The 20,757-nt window shown below is 43.0% G+C and overlaps 1 protein-coding gene across 1 annotated transcript in view; it reads right to left on the reverse strand.

The window, feature by feature from the left end:
- MERTK (MER proto-oncogene, tyrosine kinase) overlaps nucleotides 1-20,757 on the reverse strand; it is a 337,008-nt gene that overhangs the window by 86,170 nt on the left and 230,081 nt on the right. Inside the window, exons 9-10 of the mRNA XM_073545163.1 lie at nucleotides 20,538-20,688; nucleotides 5,176-5,329 (exon numbers count right to left, since the gene is read on the reverse strand). Coding sequence (XP_073401264.1) covers nucleotides 5,176-5,329; nucleotides 20,538-20,688 — 305 coding nt within the window. The remainder of the gene's footprint in view (nucleotides 1-5,175; nucleotides 5,330-20,537; nucleotides 20,689-20,757) is intronic.

Here is a 20,757-nt window from a genome sequence, read left to right on the forward strand (position 1 = left end):
AACATACACAAACGTTTCAGTCTGTATCAGACCTTCATCAGTGTGCGGATTGCCCAGGGAAGCATCTTAACCATGGGAACTAGCACAGGGAAAAGCAGCATTGTCCACCGCTGTGTGTAGGAGAATGGCACCCTAAATAAATAAGAGTTGACTGTGTTCCAAGACAATAAATAATTCAGTAGTAGTTGGCACATTGGAATGAGCACATATTCATGATTATGGGAAAAATTTTGTTCCACTAATTTGATTATAATTTTTTGTACTTTATCAAATGGAAATGTTTGTGCAATATTGGATTAATTCATATATTCATATATTCAAAATACTTAGTATCACTTATGAGATCTGATTGTTGAACACACCTATACATCAGATTATCTGTCTGTGTGAGCACAATGTCAGATATAACAATCACTATTCAACCATTTCATTCACGAGTCTCTTCCTGTGTAAACAATTGTCTGACATCGTTTAAGCCCCCTTTACACATAGCGAGATCGCTAGCGATATCGCTAAAGCGTCACCGATTTTGTGATGCAACAGCGATATCGGTAGCGATCTTTCCACATGTGACACTTACCTCCTACCCGGCTCCCCGCTGGATATCACTGATCGCGCGAGATCGTCCTGGTCCATTTCTCGTCGTCGGGTTCCTGCTGGCGCCGATGAGCGACTCCATGGACGCGGGCAGAAGACGTCACCCTCGCTGCGTGTGACAGGTAAGTCACGACCGCCGACCGCTGCTGCATCGCTGGTGAGATCTGCCTATTTGGCAGCTCACTAGCGACCATTTAGTGATGCACCAGCGATCCTGACCGGGTCGTATCGTTGTCAGGATCGCTGGTGCATCGCTAAATGTAACGGGACCTTTACTCATCATGAGATACAATCACACCATTCAATATTTAAAAGATTATCTGCTCATGTAAGTGAAAGCTTACTCCATTTTTTTCTTTTTAATGAGAACACATGCACGCTTGGCCTGGGAGAAATAACATAAGTAGGAGGCAAGTGGAAGTGGTGGTCGTTGGCCGATCAACTGTTACCTTCTTAATGTTTGTGTTTGTAATGTATTCAGTGACTCTCTGTTCTAAGGCGAACTTCAGACTAAGCGAGATTGATAGCGAGATCGCTGATGCGTCACCGATTTTGTTATGCATCAGCGATCTCGCTGTGTGTGGCACGCATCAGCAACCAGCCCCCCCGCCGGGTATCACTGATCGTGCAGGAATGTCCTGGGCCATTTTTTGATCGTTGGTCTCCCGCTGGCCAGCATGCATCGCTGCGTGTGGCAGCGGAGACCAACGAAAAGTGAGCTCCCAGCACTTTAAGCAGACGCTGGGAGCTGGTATCCAAGGTAAATAGCGGGTAACTAAGTGCACGCGTGGCTTAGTTACCCGCTGTGTACCCTAGATACCAGTGTGCTCGCGCTGGGAGCTGGTATCCAAGGTAAACAGCGGATAACTAAGCGCCGCGCGCACTTAGTTACCCGCTATTTGCCCTGGATACCACCTCCCAGTGAGAGCACACTGGTATCCAGGGTACACAGCGAGTAACTAAGCCATGCACGCTAAGTTACCCGCTATTTACCTTGGATACCAGCGTCCTCGCTGGTCCTGATCGCTGGTGAGTCTGCCTGTTTGAGAGCTCACCAGCGATCATGTAGCGACGCACCAGCGATCCTGACCTGGTCGTATCGTTGTCGGGATCGCTGGTGCGTCGTTTAGTGTAACGGGACCCTAAGACTGGAAACAGTCATGATATGGATTACTTTTTGGTTCCTCCCCAACTAACAATCTTTCTAAAACCAGCAACAAGCTGAATATAGGGATTCAGATTTAACTCTAAACTGTGAGAATCAACATTTTAGCTTCCCTGCAATTAATAATTAGACTGCAGAAAAGTAGATGTCCTGTTTCTTCAATAACAAGTAACGACTTATTTACAAAATCACTCGTCAGGACTTCCACCAGGCAGGGAGACACCCAAAAAGCAGGATGTGACATTTAACTCCATCATATGTAGCTCCACAATCAGCTGATATCATGAAGTCCCAGGAGATGAGGGAATCAGAATGACATTCTTTGTACATGCTTCATCTCCATGCTGTGTTATGAATGTTATGTCACAAGAACAACAAGAATCTATTGTCTACAACATCAGACCAGTAACATTCCTCAACTGATAGGAATCTTCATACCAATCATGTATTCTATTCAGCACTCACTTTCATTGCAGAAAAACATCTGCTTATTGGAAATTACATTAACCAACCTATCTGTAAGTATGGAATGGGGGAAGTTCTGGTTTGTTGATAGTGAAGTTTATCAATGTACAATGAAGTTTAGCCCTTTACTAAAGCCAGTTTGTGCTTCAATGTGCTAGAATTTTTAAGAACTCTCATTGCTTTCACAGAATGAGAAAATTTTATCTAGTTTCCAAAGACTCTTATTTTGGTCACATAGGTTGTACAGCTTGTTTTTTGGTTATGTTTTTCTTTAACGGCCTTCAGCTCTATCTCAAGCCATGGTGACTTGGTGGATGAATTCTATGTTGGAAGATCGATCTTGTGCACCAGGGACTTCTTCGCCGTTATCTTGATAGTATCAAGCCATCGGGTTGCTGGTCTTCCTCTTCACCTTGTTCCTTCTATTCTTGCAACCATGATGTCCTTCTCCAGTGATTGCTCTCTTCATATGATGTGTCCAAATTAGGCAAGCCATATTTTGGAAATCCTTGGCTTCAAGTGACATGTCTGACTTGTTTCAAAACTAATTTATTGGTTCTTCTTGCCATCCATAGTATTAACAACATCCTTCTCCAGCACCAAATTTCGAAGGCGTAGATTGTTCTTCTGTCTGGTTTCTTTATCGTCCAAGTTTGCATCCATAGGTTTCCAAAGAAAAGATCAAACTACCGTATATACTCGAGTATAAGTCGACCCGAGTATAAGCTGAAGCGCCTATTTTTGCCACGGAAAACTGGGTAAACTTATTGACTCGCTGACCCCTCATCCCTGTCCTGGTATGCATGGCTCCCCTGTCCCTGTCAATGTATGCATGGCTCCCCCGTCCCTGTCATTATATGCATGCATCAGGTCAACGTGTGACTGGACACACCGCCTCCAGCAGGGTGAATTTCTATCACACACATGACCCTGGATACACCGCCTCCAGTAGGGCGAATTTAAATAATATAACGTGCAGCCGGATACACCGCCTCCAGCAGGCGAATTTCAGAATTACGCGTGAAACTGGATACACCGCCTGCAGCAGGGCGAATTTAAATAATAAGGGGAAACACCAGGGAAACCGATACAATGGAGGGCCCTGCGATAGGGAACGAGGACATGGAGACCTCTTGCACTCCCCTGAGCCAGTCTCTACACTCCTGACAGTCCCTATACAGGCTCTCCACCTGTCGCCGAGCTGGAACCTAAGAACCCTAGCTCGCCCTGCACCTAGCCCTTTCTAATGAAATGGACGGTGCAGAACTAATCCCACCACTGCACTGAAAAACACATTGAGGAAAGTGACAAACAGGGAAACACCACTTAGCTTTGCTCTGTTGTTCTTGCTCCCAGCAACGGAGTCCACCACCAGAATGCAGCTTTCCTCCTGAATAGCTGCCACCAAGCTCTGCCAGAGCAGCAAGGAAATTCCCTCTGTGACTCCTTCCACACCAGGACTCCAACTGAGCTGCCAGGAACTCTCTCTCTAGCTCCTTCCTCCTCCAAGGATGGTTGGAAATGACCACTATCACCAACAGTGATTGCAACACCTGACACTCTTTTATAGCAGAGCCAGAGCAATCACACCTGCTATATAATCACGTGCACTAAAGTAACCAGAGTGCAATGACCCTAACGGCCACTGGGGGCAAAACTAGACCTGAAATCACCACAGTGCAATGACCCTAATGGCCACCGGGGGGCAAAACTATCTTTAAGCACACAGCTTAAGGAAAAAAAAGGTTACTAGTGCATTTATCTGTCATAATCCAACCTGGATCATGACACATGCCTCCCAGTCCCTGTCATTGTATGCATGCCTCTTCCGTCCCTGTCATTGCATGCATGGCTCGCCATCCCTGTCCTGGTATGCATGCCTCCCTTGTCCCTGTCCTGGTATGCATGCCTCCCCTGTCCCTGTAATTGTATGCATACCTTTTTCGTCTCGTCCCTGTATGCATGGCTCTTTACCTCCTATCCCTGTTTGAATGTTTCCTATTGGAAAAAAACAAACAAAAATCCTACTCACCTACCTGCGCGCCCTGGGTGCTGGCACTGCATCTCGTTCTAGCCGCCGGCGCCTGCAGCTCTTCCTGCCAAGCAAACACCTGGCACCACTCATTAAGGTAATGAATATGCACTCCACGCCTATGGGAGTGGAGAGCAGTGCATGTTCATTACCTTACTGAGTGGGGCTACGTGATCGCTCGGCAGGAAGAGCTGCAGGTGATGGCGGCCGGAATGAGATGCAGTGCCAGCACCCCGGGTACGCAGGAAGGTGAATATGTGTACTGGAAGCCAGCGGCTGCGGCTGGCACTGTGTGCTATTACAGCAGCGGCACAGGCTTTAGCCACAGCCGCCGACTCCTGCCTGTGTGACCAGCCGCTCCCTCTCCCCCACCGGGTTTCTGGGACAATGACTCGTGTATAAGCCGAGGGGGGCGTTTTCAGCACACAAAAAAATGTGCTGAAAAACTCGGCTTATACACGAGTATATACGGTATGTACAAGCCCTGTCACAGCTTGGTTAGCGCATCTGAATTCACCATGTATGTCCAGTATGATATGATCAAGACAGATTGTCAACCTCTGGATGGAGAAAGTATTGTTTCAATTCTGTGACAGAGCAAGGAAATTTTGAAAACAGGAGAGAATTAAAATACAAAGACTCCAATTAATTAAGATTGGCAATGTTCTCGCCATTCTTGATGAGGGGGTGTGCAACTATCATACTGAAGAATCACTATTCACTGAATTTTCTAATATGTGCAATCAAGTGCATGCTAAAGAAGATTAAATTTTTTTTCCTTTTTTTGTAAAAGTGGAGACTAGTTTGGCAAATGAATTGTGGAATTGTGATGTTATCTATTAAAAACCATAAAGCACTTGACTTCTTCTATCTTGTACGTAAAAATCATCCCACATTAATCAGGTTCAAGACTCACCCACACTCTGTCTCCTTTCTTTGACTGATGTATTTAACTACACCATAAATGAGAAGGAGAACAATCATTAAGCCACATATAAAGCCGAGTAATATCATATAAGGGCTGACTTGTCCTGGTGCTGGGGTTGAGGATGTTGCAGATGCTAAGGAGCCTGAAAAAGAAATAAATGACAAATAAATGCATATAAATACATCAGAAACAAATCAGAATATATGTGCATATAAATGGTGGACTGCATTGTGTCCATCAAGTTCTTCATAAAAGAAGTATGTATTTATTGTTAATTTATTATTCTCTCCCATTTGAGGGATGGCGCAGACACAGGAGTTGTGCCCATGCCTTCTGCAGTGGGTGCCAGACGTAGTACACAGTGAGATCCCACTGTGTCTGCTTGGACCAAAGCTACCTCTGATCACAGAAGTTCAACTGTTTGGATGCTGCGCTCAGTAGTTACTGCATTATTTCAGCAGTTTTACAGGGGGATCATGCTCCCTCTGTCAGCCCATTGGCCCTTGATGCAATTGTGGGGATTGGTAGGTTATTATATAGCAACTGGGGGTCAGACAGTCTAGCAGAGTCTAATAGGCAGTGTGTCAATATGACCTAAATGGTATTTTATCTATGTGATCAAAGGATCATATGTACAAGATTTAAAGTTTTGTTGTGAGACTAGAAATGATGTATAAAACAATAAAAAATTAAGTAAAAAAACCTAAGCAACCTTTTTTTAACCATAAAAGGGAATAAGGGTGGATTTAGGAGTCTAAAAATGTCAACGACACTGTGTTGTAAGTGTGGAAAAAAATGTAATACATCCAACCCCCAGATAACAATCCCTTTTCCCCCCTTCCCTTCCCAATAAAAGGTGTGAATTTTGAAAAAGTCCCCCCCCCACAAAGAAAAACCATGTTTGATATTTACGTATCTGTAATGACCTTTGCTATAAAACCATATTATTTAATAGTATGTACTCTAAAAGACATATGAAAAACTATGCCAGAATTGCTGGTTTTTTTTTAATTCTTCCTACAAAAAAATGTAATAAAAAGAGAAGTCATATGTTCTGGTGAACAGGAAAATAGTACAGTGTCCAGCCGATGATTAAGTTCAGAACATCTTTATTCGACCATACACAGGATACGACATATCGACCTGTCACAGGACATTTCAGTGCTTGGTGTTGATTGGATTTTGGACCTTGAGTCTGTATACGGGGAATGCCCTGATCTGCTCATTTTTCCTATGAAGAGTGCTGCTAGCTAACCCTCCATGTTTGATGTTTTCCAGTGAAGACTGGCATTGCCACTGAATTTAGTGATTGGCTACAGCGATCACATGCACGGTTGTTACATTATCGCTGCAGCCTATCAACAAATAAAAGAGTGTAGATAGAGTGTCGAGTAACCCCATAAAATTGGAAATTTAGAGGTCTGCAGCCCCATGGAAATGTAAGATTTCAAAATAGACAACCACTTTAAATTATTTGCCAGTACACAGATTCCGTGGCATTGTGGCTTATCCCCCGTGTGGTACAGTTACATCGGTCACACGTGTTCGCCAGCGTGTCATGTATAAGATATTGTAGAATACGAAGAAAAAGCTACTGATCACAAACACAGGGATCACCACAATTAAACAATTTTTATTGCAGAAAAAACACCATAGATAAAAACATTAAAAAGTCATGAAATGGCATACAGAAAAGCACACAAGGGCCATAATGGGGCCAAACAAGACACCCCTAAATCATAAGAGCTAATACAAAGGTATAGGACATAATACACATGAATGCACTAGTGCTAATAACAAGGTCAGATGGTCCAAGGCTATTTTTAAAGGGATATACACATAAGGCAGATAAGAACCATAAATATGCCAGTAAAAAAGCCTAAAAAAGATGAAGATGTGTAGACAAAATGCAAATTAGCACCCAGTACAACTATAACACATAGGAGCCATGCTAACAAACATGATTAAACCACACTCAATGGAGTAGTAAAATGCAAAATAGCTATGAATAAAAGCACAGCAATACATGCGCCAAAAATGTTACACTGTGCAAATGCAGCAAATAAGTCCTGCCTGAGTAATCAAGGAGTAACGCTCACATGTGGGGGAGCTTGTGGAGTGCCCGACGCGTGTCGCCACCGCTAGGGGGCTTCGTCAGGGGCTGGAGAGTCAATCTGCAATAAGCCTTATAAATATATTCAATAATTAGTGATAATACAGTGCAGCCGCGGCAAATATACCTGTTAAAGCCGCGTAAAAAAGATGGAGGCTGGAAGGCGCAGCCACGCCAGGAGGAGAGATGTTGTACAAGGCTGACAATCATTTCCTGGTTCGGGTGGTATGACGTGTCAAATTCCTACTGTGCAGGCGCAGGAGGATATATCACTTTACACACAGAGGCGTTCCGAATCCAAACATCCCCAATGACGGGGAGTTGGGAGGCGTGGTTACATGAAAGAAGGTAGCGCGGTATAGAAATCCCTAAGTGAATCAAAGTCCATACTGCGCAGGCGCGAAAAAAGACAATAATCTCGCAATCATAGTCGTAAAATATGTCTCTATCTTTATATCGTTGCATACATATATAAGAAAAACATTGAAAAAGTAAGATATATTATATATATATATATATATATATATACCAGACAGATAATACCGTGGATCATATCCATGATACATAGCACCATACGCAATCGAAATAACACATTACACAAGGAGTCGTTCCAAATCCAAACATCCTCAATAAGGGGGAGTTAGGCTGGTTTCACATTTGCGTTTTTTAGCGCTGGAAAAAAACGCATATGTGCGCATGCGTTTTTCCCCTATATTTAACATGGGTGCGCATACCTGCGCGCTTGTAAGCGCATGTATGCGATTTTCATGCGCTGCGTTTTTTTGGGGTGTGCGTTTGTATTTTCCAGACGCAGCATGTTGCATTTTTTGGCCCTGCAAAAAAGCGCATGCGCACATATGCGCACGTTTTGCGCTAAAAATGGCCATTATAGCCTATGGATGCGCATATGTGCGCACTGGCATGCTCATGTATGCGTTTTTTTGCATATGCGTTTTTTTTTTTAACCATGGAATTTAGGGGTTTGGGTTAGAGTTAGGGTTAGTTAAGGGGGTTTAGGGTTAGGGTTAGGGTCAGGGTCAGGGTTAGGGTTGGGGTTTGGGTCAGGGTTAGGGTTAAGTATGGTTTGGTTAAGGGTTAGGTTCAGGGTTAGGGTCAGGATTAGGGTTAAGTATGGTTTGGTTAAGGGTTAGGGTCAGGGTTAGGGTTAGGGTTAGGGTCAGGGTTAGGGTTAGGGTTAGGGTTAGGGTCAGGGTTAGGGTTAAGTATGGTTTGGTTAAGGGTTAGGGTCAGGGTTAGGGTCAGGATTAGGGTTAAGTATGGTTTGGTTAAGGGTCAGGGTCAGGGTTAGGGTTAGGGTTAGGGTCAGGGTTAGGGTTAGGGTCAGGGTTAGGGTTAAGTATGGTTTGGTTAAGGGTTAGGGTCAGGGTTAGGGTCAGGATTAGGGTTAAGTATGGTTTGGTTAAGGGTTAGGGTCAGGGTTAGGGTTAGGGTTAGGGTCAGGGTCAGGGTCAGGGTTAGGGTCAGGGTTAGGGTTAAGTATGGTTTTGTTAAGGGTTAGGGTCAGGGTTAGGGTCAGGATTAGGGTTAAGTATGGTTTGGTTAAGGGTTAGGGTGAGGGTTAGGGTTAGGGTCAGGGTTAGGGTTAGGGTCAGGGTTAGGGTTAGGGTCAGGGTTAGGGTTAAGTATGGTTTTGTTAAGGGTTAGGGTCAGGGTTAGGGTTAGGGTCAGGGTTAGGGTTAGTGTTAGGGTTAGGGTTAGGGTTAGGGTCAGGGTTAAGTATGGTTTTGTTAAGGGTTAGGGTCAGGGTTAGGGTTAGGGTTAGGGTCAGGGTCAGGGTTAGGGTTAGGGTTAGTTAGGGTTTAGGGTTTGGGTTAGGGTTAAGTATGATTTGGTTAAGGGTTAGGGTCAGGGTTAGGGTTAAGTATGGTTTTGTTAAGGGTTAGGGTCAGGGTTAGGGTTAGGGTTAGGGTCAGGGTCAGGGTTAGGGTTAGGGTTAGGGTTAAGTATGATTTGGTTAAGGGTTAGGGTCAGGGTTAGGGTTAGGGTCAGGGTTAGGGTCAGGGTTAGGGTTAGTAAAGTCATGGTTTGGGTTAGTGTGAGGGGCCACCTAATGTTGGAAAAAAACGCAAACGCGGTAAAAACGCACTAAAAACGCATACAAACGCATAAAAACGCTGCGTTTTTTTCATGCATGCTCATAAAAATGCTTGAAAAAAACGCAGCAGTTGTATGCTTTTGTATGCGTTTTTTCAATGCGTTTTTTTACGGGAAAAACGCGCTGCAAAAAAAAGCAAGTGTGAAACTAGCCTTAGGAAGTGTAATTACATGAAAAAAGAGGGAACGCAGTATAGAAGTCCAAAGGAATCCCTATGTAAATCAAAGTCCATACTACGCAGGCGCAAAGAAAGGCATTGATTTCATAGTCGTAGTCATGAAGTATATAATAATGAACGATGGTAAGATGGATGGATAGCGCTATACGCAGTCTCATAAAACCACTATAAGAAGATATACTATTTTGAACGCTTCGATTTTAGATAAAAGATGGCATAACCTCAACATAAACTTTAGTGTAATGCAACATCCATTAAATACCTATTCATACTCCTGAGGTTCACGATACAATAACCTAGATGACCCACAGATCTAAACAAGAATAGTGTACAGGACAAAAAAAATGCTCTTTTAGTGGAATTAACCACTAAATCTAAAATACTGCTGTAAGGTTTGTCACCAAGACGCAAAACAATGGTGGAATTATAATGCCAAATCGTGACCCCACAAATGGTGGAGTAAAAGGGGGGTCATGTCATATCATCATATTGGACCCTAAGGTCACTGGATAGAAACTACAGATATTCATGTGGAGAAAAATCAAATTGAGAGGCCACAAAAGACCCCAAGTGATCAAAGAATACACAGAAATCTATCCCATCCCCAACTGACAACCAAATCACAAAGAAAAGAAAACATGCAGAGGGAAAAATCACTCCACAAGTTCCAGATCATGCGGATGAAAGGTGCCAGCTGGTCAACCTCTAGAGACGGTAAAACCGTACAGTGGAGGGAACAAAAGGACTCCACAAGCTCCTCCCTGTGCCCTTATATGAATGTTCAAATTTAAATTTAACCAAGAGTAGGAGGAAAATGTAAAAAGGAAAAAGGAAAAATGAAGACTTGGTATCAAGTCACCTAGAGTAAGTGTAATTACATATTAGATATTGAAAAGGTACCATATGATACAAAACCCGGTGAACAAAATACCCAAGTAGTCGATATGTACACAAAAGTTTTTGCCATCCAACTACGGGTCATATCAGAAAACATGAAATACACAGAGGAGATGGTGAATCCACAAGTTCCACCCCACAAACATGGGCATGGAAAATGTAGGATTCAACCTCTAAAGACGGCCAAGCCATACAGTAGAGGGAAAAAACTCCACAAGCTCCTCCCAATGTCCAAAAGCAAGATAAAGTATAGACCATGTAATAAAGATGATGTATGAAGGATACCCATACGAATTTAGTTGCAAGTTACCTATAACAATTGAATGAAATTGAAATAATCATACAGGATATAGACAATGCGGAACATTTAAGAGCACAGAGAAAAATGCAAAAAAATGCAAAAAAAAGGGCAAACAAATGCCGATAGTGACCCAATACAGAGGGCAGATAGAGCCCAACAAGTCCATTATTGTATCCAGGTCTCTTCAACAGTTGCGTGTCTTTGTATATATCTCATCCAAGTCTGTTTAAGAGGATGAAACTGCCAATCAGGAAGATAGTGCACCATCGTATGCCAACCTTTTTCTCGGGTGGTGGGAGTTGACCCGGGTTTATCCATCAACAGAGTTCAAGGACCATGTGTTTAAGTGGTGGCGTTACATCGATGATGTCCTTTGATTATGGACAGGGTCATTGGAAGAATGTAGGATGTTATGAATGAGTCACCGGAGGAGGAAAAAACAAAAATACAAGCTAAGTCCAGAAAACCTGAGAGGTTGGTAGCTAGCGGATTGCAGACCCCTGATCCTATTCACAACAACTAACAGTAGCCGTGGGATGTTCCTACGGTGGTCCTAGACACCTCGTTCACAGCCGGAGAACTAAATAAACCTAAAGAAAGGGGAAATCTAAACTGCCCCAGAGCAGACCCCAAAGCAATAGACAGCCCCCAACATGTATTGACGGTGAAAAAAGATGAAAACACAAACACAGACAGAAAGACAGGCTGAGCAAACAATGGGGCCCTCACTAACTAGATAGAACAGGAAAGAAAAGCAACTGTCTGCAATCACGCAAAAACCCTGCCAAAAATAATGTCCAACACGTCTGATAGAAAAGGCCCTGAAGTCACTAGACTTCAAAATCACTATATCAGCACTCAGGTATATTCTGAAAACAGAGCAAAGAGATCAACTGATCAGAGACAAAAATGGAGTTCAGCCAGTCCCAACCAGGACTGGCTGAACACAAACACTAAGTAAACCAGACAAAATCTCATGGAACAATAGCAGAGCAAAAACTTAGCTTTAGTAGACAGGACTAAACTGGAGGCCAGAACTCAGAGCAGAGAGGATCACCAGCAACCCAGCAGGGCGTCAGCGGCCTTATATCCACTCAGAGATTCCGGATGTCCAATCACATTCCACCTGTTCAGATGACAGGTTTTTCCCATCCAAATCAATTTCACTACCTCCTTTCACCAGCAGAGGGAGTTCATCGGACATCAAAGGTGAAGGAGAAAATGAGCTCATAACAGTACTTCCCCCTTGAGGAGGGGTCACCGAACCCTCATCCACGCCACCAGGGCGATCAGGATGGGCCCGATGAAAATTACGAACCAATCTTTCGGCATGAATATCAGATGCAGGGACCCAAGAATTATCCTCCTGGCCATAACCCTTCCACTTAACCAAATACTGGAGTCTCCGTCTAGCCAGACGAGAATCCAGTATCTTCTCAAACTCATATTCCACATTACCTTCAACCAATACAGGGTCAGGAGGTGCCACCACAGGAACTACTGGCTCAACAAACCTCTTTAACAGAGACTTATGAAACACATTATGGATCTTGAATGTAACAGGAAGAGCCAATCGAAAAGAGACCGGATTAAGAATCTCCAAAATCTTGTAAGGTCCAATAAATCTAGCTGTAAACTTTGGAGAAGCCACCTTCATAGAGATATTCTTTGATGACAACCAATACCATATCACCCACCTTAAACCGGGGACCAATGGTCCTATGCCGGTTGGAAAACCGCTGGGCCTTTTCCTGGGAGAGAGACAACTTATCCACCACTTGGTCCCAGATCTGGTGCATTCTATCCACCACAGTGTCAACACCTGGGCAGGCAGAAGGCTCCACCTGCCCTGAAGAGAATCGAGGATGAAACCCAAAATTACAAAAAAAAGGTGACATCAAAGTGGCAGAACTAGCTCTATTATTTAAAGCAAATTAGGCCAAGGGCAAGAATGAAACCCAACCATCCTGATCAGCAGAAATAAAACATCTCAAATAAGACTCCAAAGTCTGGTTTGTTCTCTCCGTCTGCCCATTGGTCTGAGGGTGAAACGCAGAGGAGAAGGACAACTGAATTCCCAGCTTGGAACAAAAAGTCCTCCAAAATCTAGAAACAAACTGAACTCCTCTGTCAGACACAATATTCTCAGGAATCCCATGCAAGCGAACCACCTGTTGCAAAAACAAGGGCACCAACTCAGATGAAGATGGCAACTTAGGGAGTGGTACAAGATGGACCATCTTAGAGAATCTATCACAAATCACCCAAATAACAGTCATTCTCTGAGAGACAGGCATATCAGAGATAAAATCCATTGAAATATGGGTCCATGGCCTCCTGGGCACCGGCAAAGGCATCAACAACCCACTAGAGCGAGAACAAGGTTTAGACCGGGAGCAAGTCCCACAGGACTGCACAAAATTCCTGACATCACGAGACAAGGCGGGCCACCAAAAAGACCGACTCCCCAAATCTCTAGTACCAAAAATACCTGGATGACCAGCCAATGCGGAGCAATGAACTTCAGACTTTACTCTCTTCCTCCACTGGTCAGGAACATACAATTTTCCAATGGGACAACGCTCAGGTTTGTCCTCCTAAAACTCTTCCAGAGCACGTCTCAAATCGGGCGAGATGGCAGAAAGAACTACCCCCTCACCTAAGATGGTAGCAGGCTTGGTCACAATAGGAGAATCAGCAAAGAAACTCCTAGAGAGGGCGTCTGCCTTGACATTCTTAGTGCCCGAAAGAAAAGAGACCACAAAATAAAAACGTGTGAAAAACAAGGCCCACCTAGCCTGTCTAGGATTCAAGCGTTTGGCGGACTCAAGGTAAATCAAATTCTTGTGGTCGGTAAGGACCACGACTTGATGTTTAGCTCCCTCCAACCAATGTCTCCACTCCTCAAATGCCCATTTCATGGCTAACAGTTCCCGATTCCCCACATCATAGTTGCGTTCGGATGGGAAGAACTTTCGGGAAAAGAAAGCACAGGGATTCATTTTAGATGTTACCGGATCTTTTTGGGACAAAACAGCTCCTGCACCAATCTCAGAAGCGTCCACCTCTACCAGAAACGGGAGTGAGACATCAGGTTGCCGCAAAACCGGAGCAGAAGTGAACCTCCGCTTCAGCTCCTGAAAGGAAGAAACAGCCTCTGGAGACCAATTCAGCACATCAGCACCCTTCTTAGTCAAATCAGTCAATGGTTTGGCAATACCAGAAAAATTAGCTATAAATTTACAATAAAAATTAGCAAAACCCAAAAACTTCTGGAGGGCCTTCAAAGAAGTGGGCTGAACCCAATCATAAATGGCCTGTACCTTGGCCGGGTCCATTTCAATAGTTGACGGAGACAAAATAAATCCCAAAAATGATATCCTCTGTACACCAAAAAGGCATTTCGATCCCTTAACATACAGGGAATTCTCCTTCAAAATCCGGAACACAGTCCGAACATGTTCCACATGAGAGTCCCAATCCCTGGAAAAGATCAAAATATCATCCAGATAGATGATCAAAAATTTATCCACAAAGTCCCGGAAAATATCATTCATGAAGCACTGGAAGACAGAAGGGGCATTAGTGAGCCCAAAAGGCATCACTAGGTACTCAAAATGTCCCTCCGTAGTATTAAACGCCATCTTCCATTCATCCCCATGCTTAATGCTAATAAGATTATACGCCCCCCTGAGGTCAAGCTTGGTAAACCAGCAAGCACCTTTAACTCTGGAGAATAGATCAGAAATCAGGGGTAACGGATACTGATATTCAACAGTAATTTTGTTAAGGGAATGATAGTCAATACAATGCCTTAATGAACCATCTTTCTTGGCCATGAAAAAAAAACCAGCACCCAAGGGTGAAGAGGATGGTCTAATATGACCCTTCTCCAACGACTCCTTAATATAAGATCGCATAGCCTCATGCTCGGGTACAGATAAATTGAAAAGTCGACCCTTGGGAAATTTACACCCAGGGCTCAACTCAATTGCACAGTCATAATTCCTATGAGGAGGCAAAGACGCAGACTTATTCTCACTAAATACATCATAAAAATCAGCCAAATAGTCAGGAACATCATGCGACTGGGGAGAGGTGGAGAAAACAGGAGCGTCATCAAGAGCACACCGACAACCAAAACTCACCACAGACACAGATTTCCAATCCAAAACTGGATTATGGATTTGCAACCAGGGAAATCCCAGAACAATGGTATCATGCAAATTATGCAACACCAAAAATCTGCAATTTTCTTGATAGTCTGGGGCGACCCGCATTACCACCTGGGTCCAAAACTGAGGTTTATTCTTCGCCAAAGGAGTAGCATCAATACCCCTCAAAGGGATAGGCGTCCGCAGAGGTGTCATATGAAACCCACAACGTTTAGCAAAATCCAAGTCCATCAGGTTCAGAGCCGCTCCCGAATCCACAAAAGCCTTAGCAGAAAATGTGGACAGGGAGCAGATCAGAGTAATTGCCAGAAGAAACTTAGGTTGAACACCACCCACAGCAAATGTGTGTGCAAAACATTTCTCTCGTTTAGGGCAGACAGAAATCATATGAGAGGCATCTCCACAGAAAAAACACAGCTTACTACGCCTTCTGAACTCCTGACGTTGCGCCCTAGACAAAACTCTATCACATTGCATAGGTTCAGACATTTGTTCAACAGGTGGCAACATTTCTCGTGTACTTTTACGTTCACGTAAACGCCGATCAACCTGAATGGCTAATAACATAGAATCGTCAAGACCAGAGGGAACAGGAAATCCCACCATAGTATCTTTTATGGTTTCTGACAAACCCTTCCGAAAGAGAGCTGCCAAGGCACCATCATTCCAGGTAGTAAGGACCGCTCAGTTTCGGAATTTTTGACAGTATAACTCTGCAGCATCCTGACCCTGGCTCAATGTCAACAGGGCTTTCTCAGCTTGATCAATAGCATTAGGTTCATCATACAACAACCCCAAGGCTTGAAAAAATGCATCCACATTAGTTAGAATAGGATCATCAGGTGTCAAAGAAAACGCCCAATCCTGGGGATCGCCGCGCAGCAAAGAAATGACAATTTTAACCTGCTGCGCAGAGCTCCCCGATGAGTTAGGCTTCAAGGCAAGAAATAATTTACAATTATTCTTAAAATTCAAAAATTTAGACCGATCCCCAAAAAACACATCAGGAGTAGGAATCTTTGGTTCAGTAGCATGTGAATGAGCAAGATAGGTGGAAATTCCCCTCAATTCAGCAGCCAGCTGCTCCACACGATCAGACAATTGCTTAATCTCCATTAAGAAAATTCCTCCTACGGCCCCAGAGAAAAAGAGGAAAAAATATACATTAAAAAAAAAATTCTGACACTTTTTTTTTTTTTACAATTCTTTCCTGCTATTGAGTACCCTAGAATCTGCGGTATGGCTGGTGATTCTGTTATGAATGAGTCACCGGAGGAGGAAAAAACAAAAATACAAGTTAAGTCCAGAAAACCGGAAAGGTTGGTAGCTAGCGGATTGCAGACCCCTGATCCTATTCACAACAACTAACAGTAGCCATGGGGTGTTCCTATGGTGGTCCTAGACACTTCGTTCACAGCCGGAGAACTAAATAAACCTAAAGAAAGAAAGGGGAAATCTAAACTGCCTCAGAGCAGACCCCAAAGCAATAGACAGACCCCAACATGTATTGACGGTGAAAACAGATGAAAACACTAACACAGACAGAAAGACAGGCTGAGCAAACGATGGGGCCCTCACTAACTAGATAATGTATTTAATATACGTTTGACGGCTAATTTTGCAGGCACTGTGGTGGAATTCTTGGATCTCAAACTAACCATTGTAGGACAATCCATTCAAACTACTCTGTATAGGAAACCTACTTCCACCAACAGTATCCTACACTATTCAAGTTTTCATCCAGAGCATTTGAGAAATGGAATTCCGAAAGGACAATTCAACCGGTTAAGAAGAAACTGTTCGGACCAACAGGATTTTTTAATACAGGCCAAGGATTTGACCCAACGCTTCAAACATAGAGGATACCCACGTAAGGTAATTTCCAGGGCTTTTTCATCTGCCAGGGACAGGGATCGTGTTGACCTTTTAGGTCCACGACCCCACAAGGCCATCAAACCTTTAGGTTTAATAACCACATATAATAATCAATGGCGGGATTTACGGGGTATCCTTAATAAGTATTGGGGTATGTTAGTAAAAGAGCCCAAGCTAGCACCCACATAGCATCTCAACCAACTCTTGTCGCCAGGAAGGCTCTATCTTTAAAGGACTCCTTATGCCATAGTCATTTCAAACGGCCGGTGCACAGTCTAAATAGAGGCACACGTCTGGTGGGCACGTTTGCATGTGGCAGATGTAACATCTGCCATCTTACTACTGGCAGCGAAGGGGTTTCTGTTCCCTCTTTGACATTTCCTTTTGTCTCTAAGACCTTTTTCAATTTCAGATCCAGGAAGCTTGTCTATGCTTTGGTTTGCCAGTGCCCAAAAATTTATGTAGGACAAACTACACAAGACCTCCGGAAAAGGATTCAACAACATCTATCTAATATCAACACTGCTAGGACTGACCTTGAAAAAGGTAAACTCTTGACATCAGTGGCTGCCCACTTTTTGTGTGAGCATAATAGTTGTATGACTGGTATTAGGGTCATGGGCCTGGAATTGATACAAACGAACATCAGAGGGGGCAACATTTCTTTGGAATTATTGAAACGGGAATCTAGGTAGATTTTTGACCTCCGAAGCCGATCACCTGTGGGTTTGAATGAGGAATTACTATTTACCGGTTTTTATAAACAAGTCTGATTTTTCAGATAGTTATATTTTTCCTCTCCATTTTATTCACAGGTTGTCTTCCTTCTCTGTTTTGATCTTGAGGGCCTGGATCCCCGTTGAAATTTCTCCTCTCTGGGGTCCAGTTTATCTGGAAAGAAAATACCAATTTCCTCCATATGTCTGGATGGTGTCGCTTTCTGTCTTCCTGATTGGCAGTTTCATCCTCTTAAACAGGCTTGGATGAGATATATACAAAGACACGCAACTGTTGAAGAGACCTGAATACAATAATGGACTTGTTGGGCTCAATCTGCCCCCTGTATTGGGTCACTATCGGCATTTTTTTGGCCTTTTTTTGCATTTTTCTCTGTGCTCTTAAATGTGTCACATTGTCTATATCCTGTATGATTATTTCAATTTCATTCAATTGTTATAGGTAACTTGCAACTAAATTCGTATGGGTATCCTTCATACATCATCTTTATTACATGGTCTATACTTTATTTTGCTTTTGGACATTGGGAGGAGCTTGTGGAGTTTTTTCCCTCTACTGTATGGCTTGGCCGTCTTTAGAGGTTGAATCCTACATTTTCCATGCCCATGTTTGTGGGGTGGAACTTGTGGATTCACCATTTCCTCTGTGTATTTCTTGTTTTCTGATAGGACTTGTAGTTGGATGGCAAAAACTTTTGTGCACATATCAACTACTTGGGTATTTTGTTCACCGGGTTTTGTATCATATGGTAACTTTTCAATATCTAACATATAATTACACTTACTCTAGGTGACTTGATACCAAGTCTTCATTTTTCCTTTTTCCATTTTCCTCCTACTCTTGGTTAAATTTAAATTTGAACATTCATATAAGGGCACAGGGAGGAGCTTGTGGAGTCCTTTTGTTCCCTCCACTGTACGGTTTTACCGTCTCTAGAGGTTGACCAGCTGGCACCTTTCATCCGCATGATCTGGAACTTGTGGAGTGATTTTTCCCTCTGCATGTTTTCTTTTCTTTGTGATTTGGTTGTCAGTTGGGGATGGGATAGATTTCTGTGTATTCTTGGATCACTTGGGGTCTTTTTTAGCCTCTCAATTTGATTTTTCTCCACATGAATATCTGTAGTTTCTATCCAGTGACCTTAGGGTCCAATATGATGATATGACATGACCCCCCTTTTACTCCACCATTTGTGGGGTCACGATTTGGCATTATAATTCCACCATTGTTTTGCGTCTTGGTGACAAACCTTACAGCAGTATTTTAGATTTAGTGGTTAATTCCACTAAAAGAGCATTTTTTTGTCCTGTACACTATTCTTGTTTAGAACTGTGTGTCATCTAGGTTATTGTATCGTGAACCTCAGGAGTATGAATAGGTATTTAATGGATGTTACGTTACACTAAAGTTTATGTTGAGGTTATGCCATCTTTTATCTAAAATCGAAGCGTTCAAAATAGTATATCTTCTTATAGTGGCTTTATGAGACTGCGTATAGCGCTATCCATCCATCTTACCGTCGTTCATTATTATATACTTCATGACTACGACTATGAAATCAATGCCTTTCTTTGCGCCTGCGTAGTATGGACTTTGATTTACATAGGGATTCCTTTGGACTTCTATACTGCGTTCCCTCTTTTTTCTTGTAATTACGCTTCCTAATTCCCCCTTATTGAGGATGTTTGGATTTGGAAGGACTCCTTGTGTAATGTGCTATTTCGATTGCGTATGGCGCTATGTATCATGGATATGATCCATGGTATTATCTGTCTGGTCTTTATATATATGTTACTTTTTCAATGTTTTTCTTATATATGTATGCAAAGATATAAAGATAGAGACATATTTTACGACTATGATTGCGAGATTATTGTCTTTTTTCGCGCCTGCGCAGTATGGACTTTGATTCACTTATGGATTTCTATACCGCGCTACCTTCTTTCATGTAACTACGCCTCCCAACTCCCCGTCATTGGGGATGTTTGGATTCGGAACGCCTCTGTGTGTAAAGTGATATATCCTCCTGCGCCTGCGCAGTAGGAATTTGACACGTCATACCACCCGAACCAGGAAATGATTGTCAGCCTTGTACAACATCTCTCCTCCTGGCGTGGCTGCGCCTTCCGGCCTCCATCTTTTACGCGGCTTTAACAGGTATATTTGCCGCGGCTGCACTGTATTATCACTAATTATTGAATATATTTATAAAGCTTATTGCAGATTGACTCTCCAGCCCCTGACGAAGCCCCCTAGCGGTGGCGACACGCGTCGGGCACTCCACAAGCTCCCCCACATGTGACCGTTACTCAGACAGGACTTATTTGCTGCATTTGCACAGTGTAGCCTTTTTGGCGCATGTATTGCTATGCTTTTATTCATAGCTATTTTGCATTTTACTGCTCCATTGAGTGTGGTTTACTGCTCCATTGAGTGTGGTTTAATCATGTTTGTTAGCATGGCTCCTATGTGTTATAGTTGTACAGGGTGCTAATTTGCATTTTGTCTACACATCTTCATCTTTTTTAGGCTTTTTTACTGACATATTTATGGTTCTTATCTGCCTTGTTATATGTATATCCCTTTAAATATAGCCTTGGACCATCTGACCTTGTTATTAGCACTAGTGCATTCATGTGTATTATGTCCTATACCTTTGTATTAGCTCTCATGATTTAGGGGTGTCTTGTTTGGCCCCATTATGGGCCTTGTGTGCTTTTCTGTATGTCATTTCATGACTTTTTAATGTTTTTATCTATGGTGTTTTTTCTGCAATAAAAATTGTATAATTGTGGTGATCCCTGTGTTTGTGATCAGTAGCTTTTTCTACGTATTCTACAGTGTTTTTACTGATCACAGGTGTATCCCCTATTGTGACTCAGTGGTGCCCTTCTGGTTTCAATTTATTATAATGTTTAAGATATTACATTACATGCTTAGAAAATACAAGCTCTTACCATCACTTGGAACAACAACTTGGACCATTTCACTGTATGGTCCGATCCCTCCCACAGTGACACAGGCGACAGACACTGTGCAAGTAGCATTGGTGGCACGGATGGGAACAATCAGAGCAGAGGTACTGGCGTTTTCAAAATTGGTAATGTTCTGTAAATACACGACATAAGAAACTAAAACATGCAGAACTGATAGAGTGCAAATGCAGGAGACTATTTT

This window comes from Dendrobates tinctorius, unplaced genomic scaffold (assembly GCF_039654945.1).
Source record: "Dendrobates tinctorius isolate UK_male_01 unplaced genomic scaffold, ASM3965494v1 ptg000140l, whole genome shotgun sequence".
Lineage (NCBI taxonomy): Eukaryota > Metazoa > Chordata > Amphibia > Anura > Dendrobatidae > Dendrobates > Dendrobates tinctorius.